At 28.3% G+C, this 18,443-nt stretch overlaps 1 protein-coding gene across 1 annotated transcript in view; it reads right to left on the bottom strand.

Moving 5' to 3' along the window:
* The window catches only part of Trap1 (TNF receptor associated protein 1), a 67,392-nt gene that overhangs the window by 5,328 nt on the left and 43,621 nt on the right, over positions 1-18,443 (bottom strand). Inside the window, exons 13-14 of the mRNA XM_076463337.1 lie at positions 5,449-5,636; positions 3,142-3,227 (exon numbers count right to left, since the gene is read on the bottom strand). Of these exons, the coding sequence (XP_076319452.1) occupies positions 3,142-3,227; positions 5,449-5,636 (274 nt within the window). The remainder of the gene's footprint in view (positions 1-3,141; positions 3,228-5,448; positions 5,637-18,443) is intronic.

The raw sequence follows: 18,443 nt of genomic DNA, 5'->3' as shown, positions 1-18,443 counted from the left end.
TCCAACGTAACAACACACAAAACAAGTACAGTATTCCAACGTAACAACACACAAAACAAGTACAGTATTCCAACGTAACAACACACAAAACAAGTACAGTATTCCAACGTAACAACACACAAAACAAGTACAGTATTCCAACGTAACAACACACAAAACAAGTACAGTATTCCAACGTAACAACACACAAAACAAGTACGGTATTCCAAAGTGACAACACACAAAACAAGTACAGTATTCCAACGTAACAACACACAAAACAAGTACAGTATTCCAACGTAACAACACACAAAACAAGTACAGTATTCCAACGTAACAACACACAAAACAAGTACAGTATTCCAACGTAACAACACACAAAACAAGTACAGTATTCCAACGTAATAACACACAAAACAAGTACAGTATTCCAACGTAACAACACACAAAACAAGTGCGGTATTCCAACGTAACAACACACAAAACAAGTGCGGTATTCCAACGTAACAATACACAAAACAAGTACGGTATTCCAACCTAAGAACACACAAAACAAGTATGGTATTCCAACGTAACAACACACAAAACAAGTACGGTATTCCAACGTAACAACACACAAAACAAGTACGGTATTCCAACGTAATAACACACAAAACAAGTACGGTATTCCAACGTAACAACACACAAAACAAGTACGGTATTCCAACCTAATAACACACAAAACAAGTACGGTATTCCAACGTAATAACACACAAAACAAGTACAGTATTCCAATGTAACAATGTAACAAAACAACAAGTATTCCAACGTAACAACACACAAAACAAGTACAGTATTCCAACGTAACAACACACAAAACAAGTACAGTTTAACGTAACAACACACAAAACAAGTGCGGTATTCCAACGTAACAACACACAAAACAAGTACAGTATTCCAACGTAACAACACACAAAACAAGTACGGTATTCCAACCTAATAACACACAAAAGTCCAATTCCAATGTAACAACACACAAAACAAGTATGGTATTCTAATTAACACACAAAACAAGTACAGTTTTCCAATGTAACAACATACAAAACAAGTACAGTATTCCAACGTAACAACACACAAAACAAGTACAGTATTCCAACGTAACAACACACAAAACAAGTACGGTATTCCAACCTAATAACACACAAAACAAGTACGGTATTCCAACGTAACAACACACAAAACAAGTACAGTTTTCCAATGTAACAACACACAAAACAAGTACAGTTTTCCAATGTAACAACACACAAAACAAGTACAGTTTTCCAACCTAATAACACACAAAACAAGTACGGTATTCCAACATAACAACACACAAAACAAGTACAGTTTTCCAATGTAACAACACACAAAACAAGTACAGTTTTCCAACATAACAACACACAAAACAAGTACGGTATTCCAACGTAACAACACACAAAACAAGTACAGTTTTCCAATGTAACAACACACAAAACAAGTACAGTTTTCCAATGTAACAACACACAAAACAAGTACAGTTTTCCAACATAACAACACACAAAACAAGTACGGTATTCCAACGTAACAACACACAAAACAAGTACGGTATTCCAACGTAACAACACACAAAACAAGTACAGTATTCCAATGTAACAACACACAAAACAAGTACAGTATTCCAACGTAACAACACACAAAACAAGTACGGTATTCCAATGTAACAACACACAAAACAAGTACAGTATTCCAATGTAACAACACACAAAACAAGTAGAGTTTTCCAATGTAACAACACACAAAACAAGTAGAGTTTTCCAATGTAACAACACACAAAACAAGTACAGTTTTCCAATGTAACAACACACAAAACAAGTACAGTTTTCCAACATAACAACACACAAAACAAGTACGGTATTCCAACATAACAACACACAAAACAAGTACAGTATTCCAACGTAACAACACACAAAACAAGTACAGTATTCCAACGTAACAACACACAAAACAAGTACAGTATTCCAATGTAACAACACACAAAACAAGTACAGTTTTCCAATGTAACAACACACAAAACAAGTACAGTATTCCAACGTAACAACACACAAAACAAGTACAGTATTCCAATGTAACAACACACAAAACAAGTACAGTTTTCCAACATAACAACACACAAAACAAGTACGGTATTCCAACGTAACAACACACAAAACAAGTACAGTATTCCAATGTAACAACACACAAAACAAGTACAGTTTTCCAATGTAACAACACACAAAACAAGTATTCCAACCTAAGAACACACAAAACAATGTAACAACGTAACAACACACAAAACAAGTACAGTTTTCCAATGTAACAACACACAAAACAAGTACAGTTTTCCAATGTAACAACACACAAAACAAGTACAGTATTCCAATGTAACAACACACAAAACAAGTACAGTATTCCAATGTAACAACACACAAAACAAGTACAGTATTCCAATGTAACAACACACAAAACAAGTACAGTTTTCCAATGTAACAACACACAAAACAAGTACAGTATTCCAACGTAACAACACACAAAACAAGTACGGTATTCCAACGTAACAACACACAAAACAAGTACAGTTTTCCAATGTAATAACACACAAAACAAGTACAGTTTTCCAATGTAACAACACACAAAACATGTATTCCAACGTAACAACACACAAAACAAGTACGGTATTCTAACGTAACAACACACAAAACAAGTACAGTTTTCCAATGTAACAACACACAAAACAAGTACAGTATTCCAATGTAACAACACACAAAACAAGTACAGTTTTCCAATGTAGCAACATACAAAACAAGTACGGTATTCCAATGTAACAACACACAAAACAAGTACAGTATTCCAACGTAACAACACACAAAACAAGTACAGTATTCCAACGTAACAACACACAAAACAAGTACAGTATTCCAACGTAACAACACACAAAACAAGTACAGTTTTCCAATGTAACAACACACAAAACAAGTACAGTTTTCCAATGTAACAACACACAAAACACAAGTATTATTCCATTGAAACAAACCTTTTGAGTAGAAAAAATACAAGCATAATACTCCAAAATAAGAATTTTCCTTAAATATATAAATAACAAAAAACTAAAGCAACAAAATGGTTTACCTTTACTTTATGGGCTTTGTTTCCCAGAGTTCCTTTCAGCCAATCAACTAAACTTGTGGCTTCACTTTTTGAAAGACTATCTTCTCCTAATAATTTAAGTTGATACTTGGTTTTGTATTTTCAGTTTTATTCTACATTCTCATCATGGATAACCCAAAAAATATGTTACAGAGAGGTTATTCCTGTTTACTACCATTAAAACTGTGTGTCTTTTAATCTTACTTAAAATGTTCTAGAAATAAAAAAAAAAACATAAAAGGTGTAAAAATATTTCCATTCGTTCATTTTACAGAAAATACTGAATCACAAAACCTTTTGCATTTGGTCTTGTGGTACATTTTGAAATCTACTGATGGACACTAAAGAGTTTCTCATGTTTGAAATTGAAAGAAATTTTACTTGTTGTGATTTAATTTACTTTTTTACGAAACCAGTAAAATTTTTAACAACTTATTAACAGATATTATAAAGAACATTATGAAAACTGTGATAAGAAACATACTTGTGAAAAATCAAATAAAAAAACCAACTCAGAACAGCTTTAGATCTTGCTTTCATAAAAACAAATGTTGTAGATGTCTCGAAATAAGAAAACACATACATGAAAAAGATGTTAGCCATTTAGAACAATAAAAACAAAGAATTTTGAAACTAATTTTAAACTTTGCAAAATTGGTCCACATGTAAGTGATAAAATTATGTTAACACTTCATTTACCACAGGAAAAAAAAGGAGAAACCCTAATACATACACTAGGAAACTTTAACTATGGTTTCCAAACTTCATACCAAATAAAACAAAAACCTACACACATTATAAAACATATACACTGCTCACCAAAATCTTAAAACCAATGAACATAAAGAAAAAATATGTACTTTGCATGTTAAGACTCAACCACTTATTTGAAAATAAAAATAAAAAACTTTTTTAGCATCTAATAGGGAAAATATGAATACTATGAAATTAGCCTAAAAACTAGGTGGTCAAAAGTTTAAGACCATACTGAAATGAAGCATTAATTGATAAACACGTAACAAAATTTAGTTACTTGTGTTCAAGCATTAGCGTTGTCAACATCTCCCACTGACATCACCTGTATTACATTGGGTAAAAACATGGCAAAGGCTAAAAAGTTGACAGAGTTTGAACGTGGCAGAATTGCCAAGCTGCAAAAGCAAGGTCTCTCTCAATGTGCCATCGCTGTTGAGATTGGGCATAGTAAAACAACTGTTGCAAATATTTTAAAAGACCCTGAGGGATACAGAATGAAAATTTCAAGTGGTAGGCCCAAGAAAAGTTCGCCAGCGTTGAGCAGGAGGATTCGACGGGTTGTCCGGCAAGACACCAGCCGATCATCGAACCAGGTTAAGGCCCTTACGGATGCAGAATGCAGCTGAAGAACAATAAGAGAGAAAGGCTTTAAAAACTGTAAAAGTCTTCAAAGGCCACACCACAAAACAGCTTGATTAAACTTTGCTGAGAAGCATCAAACATGGGACGTAGAAAAGTGGACGAAGGTTTTGTTCTCTGATGACAAAATATTTAACGTGGATGGTCTAGATGGCTTCCAACGTTACTAGCACAATAAGGATATCTCACCAAAGACATTTTCTACACGACACAGTGGAGGAGGTTCCATCATGATCTTGGGTGCTATCTCCTTCCATGAAACAATGGAGCTTCAGGTTATACAGGGGCATCAAACAGCAGCTGGCTAGATTGGCATGTTGGAGAGAGCATCCTTATTGACTGAAGGCCCTCGCTTGTGTGAAAATGACTGGATCTTTCAGCAGGACAACACTGCAATCAACCATGCCCACAGGACAAAGATAGCAAGGGAAGTCTATAGAAATGGACATCAATTCCAAACAGTGCATGATCTTTGTGAAGCCATGTTCACCACTTGGAATAACATTCCAGTCAGCATTCTGCAAACACTTATATCGACCATGCCAAAGCAAATGTTTGAAGTTATTCACAATGAAGGCCATGCATCTCTCTACTGAGACCTCTTGTTGGGCATTTCCTACCCTGTTTTGGACTTCTTTTTGGTATGGTCTTAAACTTTTGACCAGCTAGTATTTAGGCTAATTTCATGGAGTTCACATTTTCCCTATTAAATGCTAAAAAAGTTTTTTAATTTTATTTTCCCTTTTCTTATTTTCATCTTTCGAAGCTCCACTCAAGCAAGTGGTTGAGTCTAACAATGCAAAATGCATATTTTTTCTTTATGTTCATAATTTTGGCCAGCAGTGTATTTCTACATCATTACTTCTCATATTTACTTTGTAGTCTGTTTTTTACCTAAATCTTCCACAGAGGTGTCTTCTTTCTCTCGTCTTATTTCCTTTTCCATCGAGATGACATACCTTCTGTCAAACTGACGAAGCTGGACCAGAACTAGTTCATCATACGGCTCATAACAAAAAAGCACCTCAACATCTTTCTGCTTCAATCCCTCAAAATAAGGTGATGTTTCAGCTAAATGTCGACTGATTCCCCATAAATAACAAAATACATAAAATATATTCAATGAAAATCTAGCTTCATGTAAGAGTCGGTGTAGTTACGAAACTTAACATTGGAAAACAATCAAATATACCCTTCTTATATGTGCTCATTAAATAGAAGTTATACAAGTTACAGCTTTTAGAGTAAGGAATATTATTTTTAAGACATGGGAACTCCATCATCTGGTACTTTAGGCCACACTTAACTACGTCACATAAAACAATATGCCATGGTCACTTCCAAATAAAAGCCTATATTTACATGTCCAGATGAACAAACAATATTTCTCCAACACAAACCATCTACATAAAGACAAACATTTCTCAGTGGAAAATGAAAAATACTTTGATTCAAATATTCATTACCAAAAATTCATAAAGAAAAAACACATATACAGCAGAAATTACATTAACTGGTTTCCTAATCATGTAATCCAGCTGAAGCTAGGAACTTTAAAAGGCCTCCTAAATGTAGTATACACTATATGTACTACAGAAAACATTGATGAAGAAGTTACGCACTTAACTGAATGTTTCACTACTGTTAACCACTTCTGTACTAAAGTAGTTAGAGTAACTGTTTATAAATTTAAAAAAACACAGACCAGAGATGTTTAACAAATATGCTAGAAAACAAAGAAAATCTAATTACTTGTACCATCCCATATCTAAAAAAAACATTAGCATATCTCTATCAGTGATTCTGAATAAAAACTAGCCATTAATGTAACCTTAACACCATGTCAAGATTTACTTTCACCCCTGGAATAAAAATCAAACATGTTAAGAAAGTAATATAAAGAACCTTATTCCAACAAGAAACATTTACAAAATACAGAGCAACAGCTGCTAAGCCTATTACAAACAGGATATAACTTAAAGATTAAGTTAAAAGGACCACCAAAAATCAAATTCCCAACTCCATGAGTACATAAGTAAAAACAAACAGTTTTTTGTGAACTCATTGTACTGAAACAGAAGTCGGACATTAGTGAAACTTTAGTCACTAACAATCCCACGACTGAGAAACATCCAGACATATTTCTAGATTTATTTTTGTTATTTCTCCAAACATTTCTAATCATATGCACGTGATGTAATCTGCTGTTTTTAAATATTTATCCACTTTGTTTTTTTCTATTCAGCCATGCAATGTAAAGTTAACCACTATTAGTTCTAATCTGTAAATACATCGTTAGACTACAGAACATTGATTTAAATACTACAAGTATTCTTTACTGGTAAAACTTGTATACTCAAAAACGACCACACCAGTGATTGAAGTGTCTTACTTGTTCTAATAATCTTCCTCAATGTAAAAGCTGTAAAATGTAATAAAACAGCCTGCAACTCCTAACATTACTCTGTTTTGTGTGTCTATCTACACATACACCGAAACACAATCAACAAACAGTTGGTCCACTATATAATATGAATGAATTCAATGAAATAACATAACATTATTTTAGGTTATTACATGATCAAGACTACAAATGCCATAGATACTAATGTATGAAAGTTACTTCCACTTACTAAAAATTCTTTCACAATTTAAAATTTCTGTTTTTTAATACCAATTTACTCTGACAGATTCCTTGTTTTGATTCCAATGACATACCAAGTATTAAAACCACTCAATAGTTACATATTAGTAACTGCTCACAGCCACATTGTAGAGAGATATTTACAACTTATTAAAATAAAAGTGTAGCTAGAAACATACAGGTTATCACTGCTACTACACAGAAACTAGACATTTAGAACTTATTATACTACTACGACACAGAAACTAGACATTTACAACTTATTATACTACTACGACACAGAAACTAGACATTTACAACTTATTATACTACTACGACACAGAAACTAGACATTTACAACTTATTATACTACTACACAGAAACTAGACATTTACAACTTATACTACTACACAGAAAATAGATATTTACAACTTATTATAGTACTACAGAGAAACAAGATATTTACAACTTATTATACTACTACACAGAAACTAGACATTTACAACTTATACTACGACACAGAAACTAGACATTTACAACTTATTATACTACTACACAGAAACTAGACATTTACAACTTATTATACTACTACACAGAAACAAGATATTTACAACTTATTATACTGCTACACAGAAACTAGACAGTTACAACTTATTATACTACTACACAGAAACTAGACGTTTACAACTTATTATACTACTACTACACAGAAACTAGACATTTACAACTTATTATACTACTACGACACAGAAACTAGACATTTACAACTTATTATACTACTACGACACAGAAACTAGACATTTACAACTTATTATACTACTACGACACAGAAACTAGATATTTACAACTTATTATACTACTACACAGAAACTAGATATTTACAACTTATACTACTACACAGAAACTAGATATTTACAACTTATTATACTACTACACAGAAACTAGATATTTACAACTTATACAACTACACAGAAACTAGATATTTACAACTTATACTACTACACAGAAACTAGATATTTACAACTTATTATACTACTACACAGAAACTAGATATTTACAACTTATTATACTACTACACAGAAACTAGATATTTACAACTTATTATAGTACTACAGAGAAACAAGACATTTACAACTTATACTACTACAACACAGAAACTAAACATTTACAACTTATTATACTACTACACAGAAACAAGACATTTACAACTTATTATACAACTACGACACAGAAACTAGACATTTACAACTTATTATACAACTACGACACAGAAACTAGACATTTACAACTTATTATACTACTACTACACAAAGAAACTAGATATTTACAACTTATTATACTACTACTACACAGAAACTAGATATTTACAACTTATACTACTACACAGAAAATAGATATTTACAACTTATTATACTACTACACAGAAACTAGATATTTACAACTTATACAACTACACAGAAACTAGATATTTACAACTTATACTACTACACAGAAAATAGATATTTACAACTTATACTACTACTACACAGAAACTAGACATTTACAACTTATTATACTACTACACAGAAACTAGATATTTACAACTTATTATACTACTACACAGAAACTAGATGTTTACAACTTATTATAGTACTACAGAGAAACAAGACATTTACAACTTATACTACTACAACACAGAAACTAAACATTTACAACTTATTATACTACTACACAGAAACAAGACATTTACAACTTATTATACAACTACACAGAAACAAGACATTTACAACATATTATACAACTACACAGAAACTAGATATTTACAACTTATTATACTACTACACAGAAACTAGATATTTAGAACTCATTATACTACTACACAGAAACTAGATATTTACAACTCATTATACTACTACACAGAAACTAGATATTTACAACTTATACTACTACACAGAAACTAGATATTTACAACTTATCATACTACAACACAGAAACTAGATATTTACAACTTATTATACTACTACACAGAAACTAGATATTTACAACTTATTATACTACTACACAGAAACTAGACATTTACAACTTATTATACTACTACACAGAAACTAGATATTTACAACTTATTATACTACAACACAGAAATATTTACAACTTATTATACTACTACACAGAAACAAGATATTTACAACTTATTATACTACTACACAGAAACTAGATATTTACAACTTATTATACTACTACACAGAAACTAGATATTTACAACTTATTATACTACTACACAGAAACTAGATATTTACAACTTATTATACTACTACACAGAAACAAGATATTTACAACTTATTATACTACTACACAGAAACTAGATATTTACAACTTATTATACTACTACACAGAAACTAGATATTTACAACTTATTATACTACTACACAGAAACTAGATATTTACAACTTATTATACTACTACACAGAAACTAGATATTTACAACTTATTATACTACAACACAGAAACTAGATATTTACAACTTATTATACTACTACACAGAAACTAGATATTTACAACTTATTATACTACTACACAGAAACAAGATATTTACAACTTATTATACTACTACAGAGAAACTAGATATTTACAACTTATTATACTACAACACAGAAACAAGATATTTACAACTTATACTACTACACAGAAACTAGATATTTACAACTTATTATACAACTACACAGAAACTAGATATTTACAACTTATTATACTACTACACAGAAACTAGATATTTACAACTTATTATACTACTACACAGAAACTAGATATTTACAACTTATTATACTACTACACAGAAACTAGATATTTACAACTTATTATACTACTACACAGAAACTAGATATTTACAACTTATTATACTACTACACAGAAACTAGATATTTACAACTTATTATACTACTACACAGAAACTAGATATTTACAACTTATTATACTACTACACAGAAACAAGATATTTACAACTTATTATACTACTACACAGAAACAAGATATTTACAACTTATTATACAACTACACAGAAACTAGATATTTACAACTTATTATACTACTACACAGAAACTAGACATTTACAACTTATTATACTACTACACAGAAACAAGATATTTACAACTTATTATACTACTACAGAGAAACTAGATATTTACAACTTATTATACTACAACACAGAAACAAGATAGTTACAACTTATACTACTACACAGAAACTAGATATTTACAACTTATTATACTACTACACAGAAACTAGACATTTACAACTTATTATACAACTACACAGAAACAAGATATTTACAACTTATTATACAACTACACAGAAACTAGATATTTACAACTTATACTACTACACAGAAACTAGATTTACAACTTATTATACTACTACACAGAAACTAGATATTTACAACTTATTATACTACTACATAGAAACTAGATATTTACAACTTATTATACAACTACACAGAAACAAGATATTTACAACTTATTATACAACTACACAGAAACTAGATATTTACAACTTATACTACTACACAGAAACTAGATATTTACAACTTATTATACTACTACACAGAAACTAGACATTTACAACTTATTATACTACTACACAGAAACAAGATATTTACAACTTATTATACTACTACACAGAAACTAGATATTTACAACTTATTATACTACTACACAGAAACTAGACATTTACAACTTATTATACTACTACACAGAAACAAGATATTTACAACTTATTATACTACTACAGAGAAACTAGATATTTACAACTTATTATACTACAACACAGAAACAAGATATTTACAACTTATTATACAACTACACAGAAACTAGATATTTACAACTTATTATACTACTACACAGAAACTAGACATTTACAACTTATTATACTACTACACAGAAACAAGATATTTACAACTTATTATACTACTACACAGAAACTAGATATTTACAACTTATTATACTACTACACAGAAACAAGATATTTACAACTTATTATACTACTACACAGAAACTAGATATTTACAACTTATTATACTACTACACAGAAACTAGATATTTACAACTTATTATACTACTACACAGAAACTAGATATTTACAACTTATTATACTACTACACAGAAACTAGATATTTACAACTTATTATACTACTACACAGAAACTAGATATTTACAACTTATTATACTACTACACAGAAACTAGATATTTACAACTTATTATACTACTACACAGAAACTAGATATTTACAACTTATTATACAACTACACAGAAACTAGATATTTACAACTTATTATACTACTACACAGAAACTAGATATTTACAACTTATTATACTACTACACAGAAACTAGATATTTACAACTTATTATACTACTACACAGAAACAAGATATTTACAACTTATTATACTACTACACAGAAACTAGATATTTACAACTTATTATACTACTACACAGAAACTAGATATTTACAACTTATTATACTACTACACAGAAACTAGATATTTACAACTTATTATACAACTACACAGAAACAAGATATTTACAACTTATTATACAACTACACAGAAACTAGATATTTACAACTTATACTACTACACAGAAACTAGATATTTACAACTTATTATACTACTACACAGAAACTAGATATTTACAACTTATTATACTACTACACAGAAACTAGATATTTACAACTTATTATACAACTACACAGAAACTAGATATTTACAACTTATTATACTACTACACAGAAACTAGACATTTACAACTTATTATACTACTACACAGAAACTAGATATTTACAACTTATTATACTACTACACAGAAACTAGATATTTACAACTTATTATACTACTACACAGAAACAAGATATTTACAACTTATTATACAACTACACAGAAACTAGATATTTACAACTTATTATACTACTACACAGAAACTAGATATTTACAACTTATTATACTACTACACAGAAACTAGATATTTACAACTTATTATACTACTACACAGAAACTAGATATTTACAACTTATTATACTACTACACAGAAACTAGATATTTACAACTTATTATACTACTACACAGAAACAAGATATTTACAACTTATTATACTACTACACAGAAACTAGATATTTACAACTTATTATACTACTACACAGAAACTAGATATTTACAACTTATTATACTACTACACAGAAACTAGATATTTACAACTTATTATACAACTACACAGAAACTAGATATTTACAACTTATTATACTACTACACAGAAACTAGATATTTACAACTTATTATACTACTACACAGAAACTAGATATTTACAACTTATTATACTACTACACAGAAACTAGATATTTACAACTTATTATACTACTACACAGAAACAAGATATTTACAACTTATTATACTACTACACAGAAACTAGATATTTACAACTTATTATACTACTACACAGAAACTAGATATTTACAACTTATTATACTACTACACAGAAACTAGATATTTACAACTTATTATACTACTACACAGAAACTAGATATTTACAACTTATTATATTATACTACACAGAAACTAGATATTTACAACTTATTATACTACTACACAGAAACTAGATATTTACAACTTATTATACTACTACACAGAAACTAGATATTTACAACTTATTATACTACTACACAGAAACTAGATATTTACAACTTATTATACTACTACACAGAAACTAGATATTTACAACTTATTATACTACTACACAGAAACTAGATATTTACAACTTATTATACTACTACACAGAAACAAGATATTTACAACTTATTATACTACTACACAGAAACTAGATATTTACAACTTATTATACTACTACACAGAAACAAGATATTTACAACTTATTATACTACTACACAGAAACTAGATATTTACAACTTATTATACTACTACACAGAAACTAGATATTTACAACTTATTATACTACTACACAGAAACTAGATATTTACAACTTATTATACTACTACACAGAAACTAGATATTTACAACTTATTATACTACTACACAGAAACTAGATATTTACAACTTATTATACAACTACACAGAAACAAGATATTTACAACTTATTATACTACTACACAGAAACTAGATATTTACAACTTATTATACTACTACACAGAAACAAGATATTTACAACTTATTATACTACTACACAGAAACTAGATATTTACAACTTATTTATACTACTACACAGAAACTAGATATTTACAACTTATTATACTACTACACAGAAACTAGATATTTACAACTTATTATACTACTACACAGAAACTAGATATTTACAACTTATTATACTACTACACAGAAACTAGATATTTACAACTTATTATACTACTACACAGAAACTAGATATTTACAACTTATTATACTACTACACAGAAACTAGATATTTACAACTTATTATACTACTACACAGAAACTAGATATTTACAACTTATTATACTACTACACAGAAACTAGATATTTACAACTTATTATACTACTACACAGAAACTAGATATTTACAACTTATTATACTACTACACAGAAACTAGATATTTACAACTTATTATACTACTACACAGAAACAAGATATTTACAACTTATTATACTACTACACAGAAACTAGATATTTACAACTTATTATACTACTACACAGAAACAAGATATTTACAACTTATTATACTACTACACAGAAACTAGATATTTACAACTTATTATACTACTACACAGAAACTAGATATTTACAACTTATTATACTACTACACAGAAACTAGATATTTACAACTTATTATACTACTACACAGAAACTAGATATTTACAACTTATTATACTACTACACAGAAACTAGATATTTACAACTTATTATACTACTACACAGAAACTAGATATTTACAACTTATTATACTACTACACAGAAACAAGATATTTACAACTTATTATACTACTACACAGAAACTAGATATTTACAACTTATTATACTACTACACAGAAACTAGATATTTACAACTTATTATACTACTACACAGAAACTAGATATTTACAACTTATTATACTACTACACAGAAACTAGATATTTACAACTTATTATACTACTACACAGAAACAAGATATTTACAACTTATTATACTACTACACAGAAACTAGATATTTACAACTTATTATACTACTACACAGAAACTAGATATTTACAACTTATTATACTACTACACAGAAACTAGATATTTACAACTTATTATACTACTACACAGAAACTAGATATTTACAACTTATTATACTACTACACAGAAACTAGATATTTACAACTTATTATACTACTACACAGAAACTAGATATTTACAACTTATTATACTACTACACAGAAACTAGATATTTACAACTTATTATACTACTACACAGAAACTAGATATTTACAACTTATTATACTACTACACAGAAACTAGATATTTACAACTTATTATACTACTACACAGAAACAAGATATTTACAACTTATTATACTACTACACAGAAACTAGATATTTACAACTTATTATACTACTACAGAGAAACTAGATATTTACAACTTATTATACTACTACACAGAAACAAGATATTTACAACTTACACAGAAACAAGATATTTACAACTTATTATACTACACAGAAACTAGATATTTACAACTTATTATACTACTACACAGAAACTAGATATTTACAACTTATTATACTACTACACAGAAACTAGATATTTACAACTTATTATACTACTACACAGAAACTAGATATTTACAACTTATTTACTACTACACAGAAACAGATATTTACAACTTATTATACTACTACACAGAAACTAGATATTTACAACTTATTATACTACTACACAGAAACTAGATATTTACAACTTATTATTATACTACTACACAGAAACTAGATATTTACAACTTATTATACTACTACACAGAAACTAGATATTTACAACTTATTATACTACTACACAGAAACTAGATATTTACAACTTATTATACTACTACACAGAAACTAGATATTTACAACTTATTATACTACTACACAGAAACTAGATATTTACAACTTATTATACTACTACACAGAAACTAGATATTTACAACTTATTATACTACTACACAGAAACTAGATATTTACAACTTATTATACTACTACACAGAAACTAGATATTTACAACTTATTATACTACTACACAGAAACTAGATATTTACAACTTATTATACTACTACACAGAAACTAGATATTTACAACTTATTATACTACTACACAGAAACTAGATATTTACAACTTATTATACTACTACACAGAAACTAGATATTTACAACTTATTATACTACTACACAGAAACAGAAAAGATATTTACAACTTATTATACTACTACACAGAAACTAGATATTTACAACTTATTATACTACTACACAGAAACTAGATATTTACAACTTATTATACTACTACACAGAAACAGATATTTACAACTTATTATAACTACACAGAAATATTTACAACTTATTATACTACTACACAGAAACTAGATATTTACAACTTATTATACTACTACACAGAAACTAGATATTTACAACTTATTATACTACTACACAGAAACTAGATATTTACAACTTATTATACTACTACACAGAAACTAGATATTTACAACTTATTATACTACTACACAGAAACTAGATATTTACAACTTATTATACTACTACACAGAAACTAGATATTTACAACTTATTATACTACTACACAGAAACTAGATATTTACAACTTATTATACTACTACACAGAAACTAGATATTTACAACTTATTATACTACTACACAGAAACTAGATATTTACAACTTATTATACTACACAGAAACACAGAAACAACTTATTTACAACTTATTATACTTATTATACTACTACACAGAAACTAGATATTTACAACTTATTATACTACTACACAGAAACAAGATATTTACAACTTATTATACTACTACACAGAAACTAGATATTTACAACTTATTATACTACTACACAGAAACTAGATATTTACAACTTATTATACTACAACACAGAAACAAGATATTTACAACTTATTATAGACTACACAGAAACTAGATATTTACAACTTATTATACTACTACACAGAAACTAGATATTTACAACTTATTATACTACTACACAGAAACTAGATATTTACAACTTATTATACTACTACACAGAAACTAGATATTTACAACTTATTATACTACTACACAGAAACTAGATATTTACAACTTATTATACTACTACACAGAAACTAGATATTTACAACTTATTATACTACTACACAGAAACTAGATATTTACAACTTATTATACTACTACACAGAAACTAGATATTTACAACTTATTATACTACTACACAGAAACTAGATATTTACAACTTATTATACTACTACACAGAAACTAGATATTTACAACTTATTATACTACTACACAGAAACTAGATATTTACAACTTATTATACTACTACACAGAAACTAGATATTTACAACTTATTATACTACTACACAGAAACTAGATATTTACAACTTATTATACTACTACACAGATATTTACAACTTATTATACTAAACAGAAACTAGATATTTACAACTTATTATACTACTACACAGAAACTAGATATTTACAACTTACTAGATATTTATACTACTACACAGAAACTAGATATTTACAACTTATTATACTACTACACAGAAACAAGATATTTACAACTTATTATACTACTACACAGAAACTAGATATTTACAACTTATTATACTACTACACAGAAACTAGATATTTACAACTTATTATACTACTACACAGAAACTAGATATTTACAACTTATTATACTACTACACAGAAACTAGATATTTACAACTTATTATACTACTACACAGAAACTAGATATTTACAACTTATTATACTACTACACAGAAACTAGATATTTACAACTTATTATACTACTACACAGAAACTAGATATTTACAACTTATTATACTACTACAGAGAAACTAGATATTTACAACTTATTATACTACTACACAGAAACTAGATATTTACAACTTATTATACTACTACACAGAAACTAGATATTTACAACTTATTATACTACTACACAGAAACTAGATATTTACAACTTATTATACTACTACACAGAAACTAGATATTTACAACTTATTATACTACTACACAGAAACAAGATATTTACAACTTATTATACTACTACACAGAAACTAGATATTTACAACTTATTATACTACTACACAGAAACTAGATATTTACAACTTATTATACTACTACACAGAAACTAGATATTTACAACTTATTATACTACTACACAGAAACTAGATATTTACAACTTATTATACTACTACACAGAAACTAGATATTTACAACTTATTATACTACTACACAGAAACTAGATATTTACAACTTATTATACTACTACACAGAAACAAGATATTTACAACTTATTATACTACTACACAGAAACTAGATATTTACAACTTATTATACTACTACACAGAAACTAGATATTTACAACTTATTATACTACTACACAGAAACTAGATATTTACAACTTATTATACTACTACACAGAAACTAGATATTTACAACTTATTATACTACTACACAGAAACTAGATATTTACAACTTATTATACAACTACACAGAAACTAGATATTTACAACTTATTATACTACTACACAGAAACTAGATATTTACAACTTATTATACTACTACACAGAAACTAGATATTTACAACTTATTATACTACTACACAGAAACTAGATATTTACAACTTATTATACTACTACACAGAAACTAGATATTTACAACTTATTATACTACTACACAGAAACTAGATATTTACAACTTATTATACTACTACACAGAAACTAGATATTTACAACTTATTATACTACTACACAGAAACTAGATATTTACAACTTATTATACTACTACACAGAAACTAGATATTTACAACTTATTATACTACTACACAGAAACTAGATATTTACAACTTATTATACTACTACACAGAAACTAGATATTTACAACTTATTATACTACTACACAGAAACTAGATATTTACAACTTATTATACTACTACACAGAAACTAGATATTTACAACTTATTATACTACTACACAGAAACTAGATATTTACAACTTATTATACTACTACACAGAAACTAGATATTTACAACTTATTATACTACTACA

This window comes from Tachypleus tridentatus, chromosome 10 (genome assembly GCF_004210375.1).
Source record: "Tachypleus tridentatus isolate NWPU-2018 chromosome 10, ASM421037v1, whole genome shotgun sequence".
In the NCBI taxonomy this organism is placed as follows: Eukaryota; Metazoa; Arthropoda; class Merostomata; order Xiphosura; family Limulidae; genus Tachypleus; species Tachypleus tridentatus.
The sequence above is the reverse complement of the archived record's forward strand: the minus strand, read 5'-3'. Positions and strand labels throughout refer to the sequence as shown.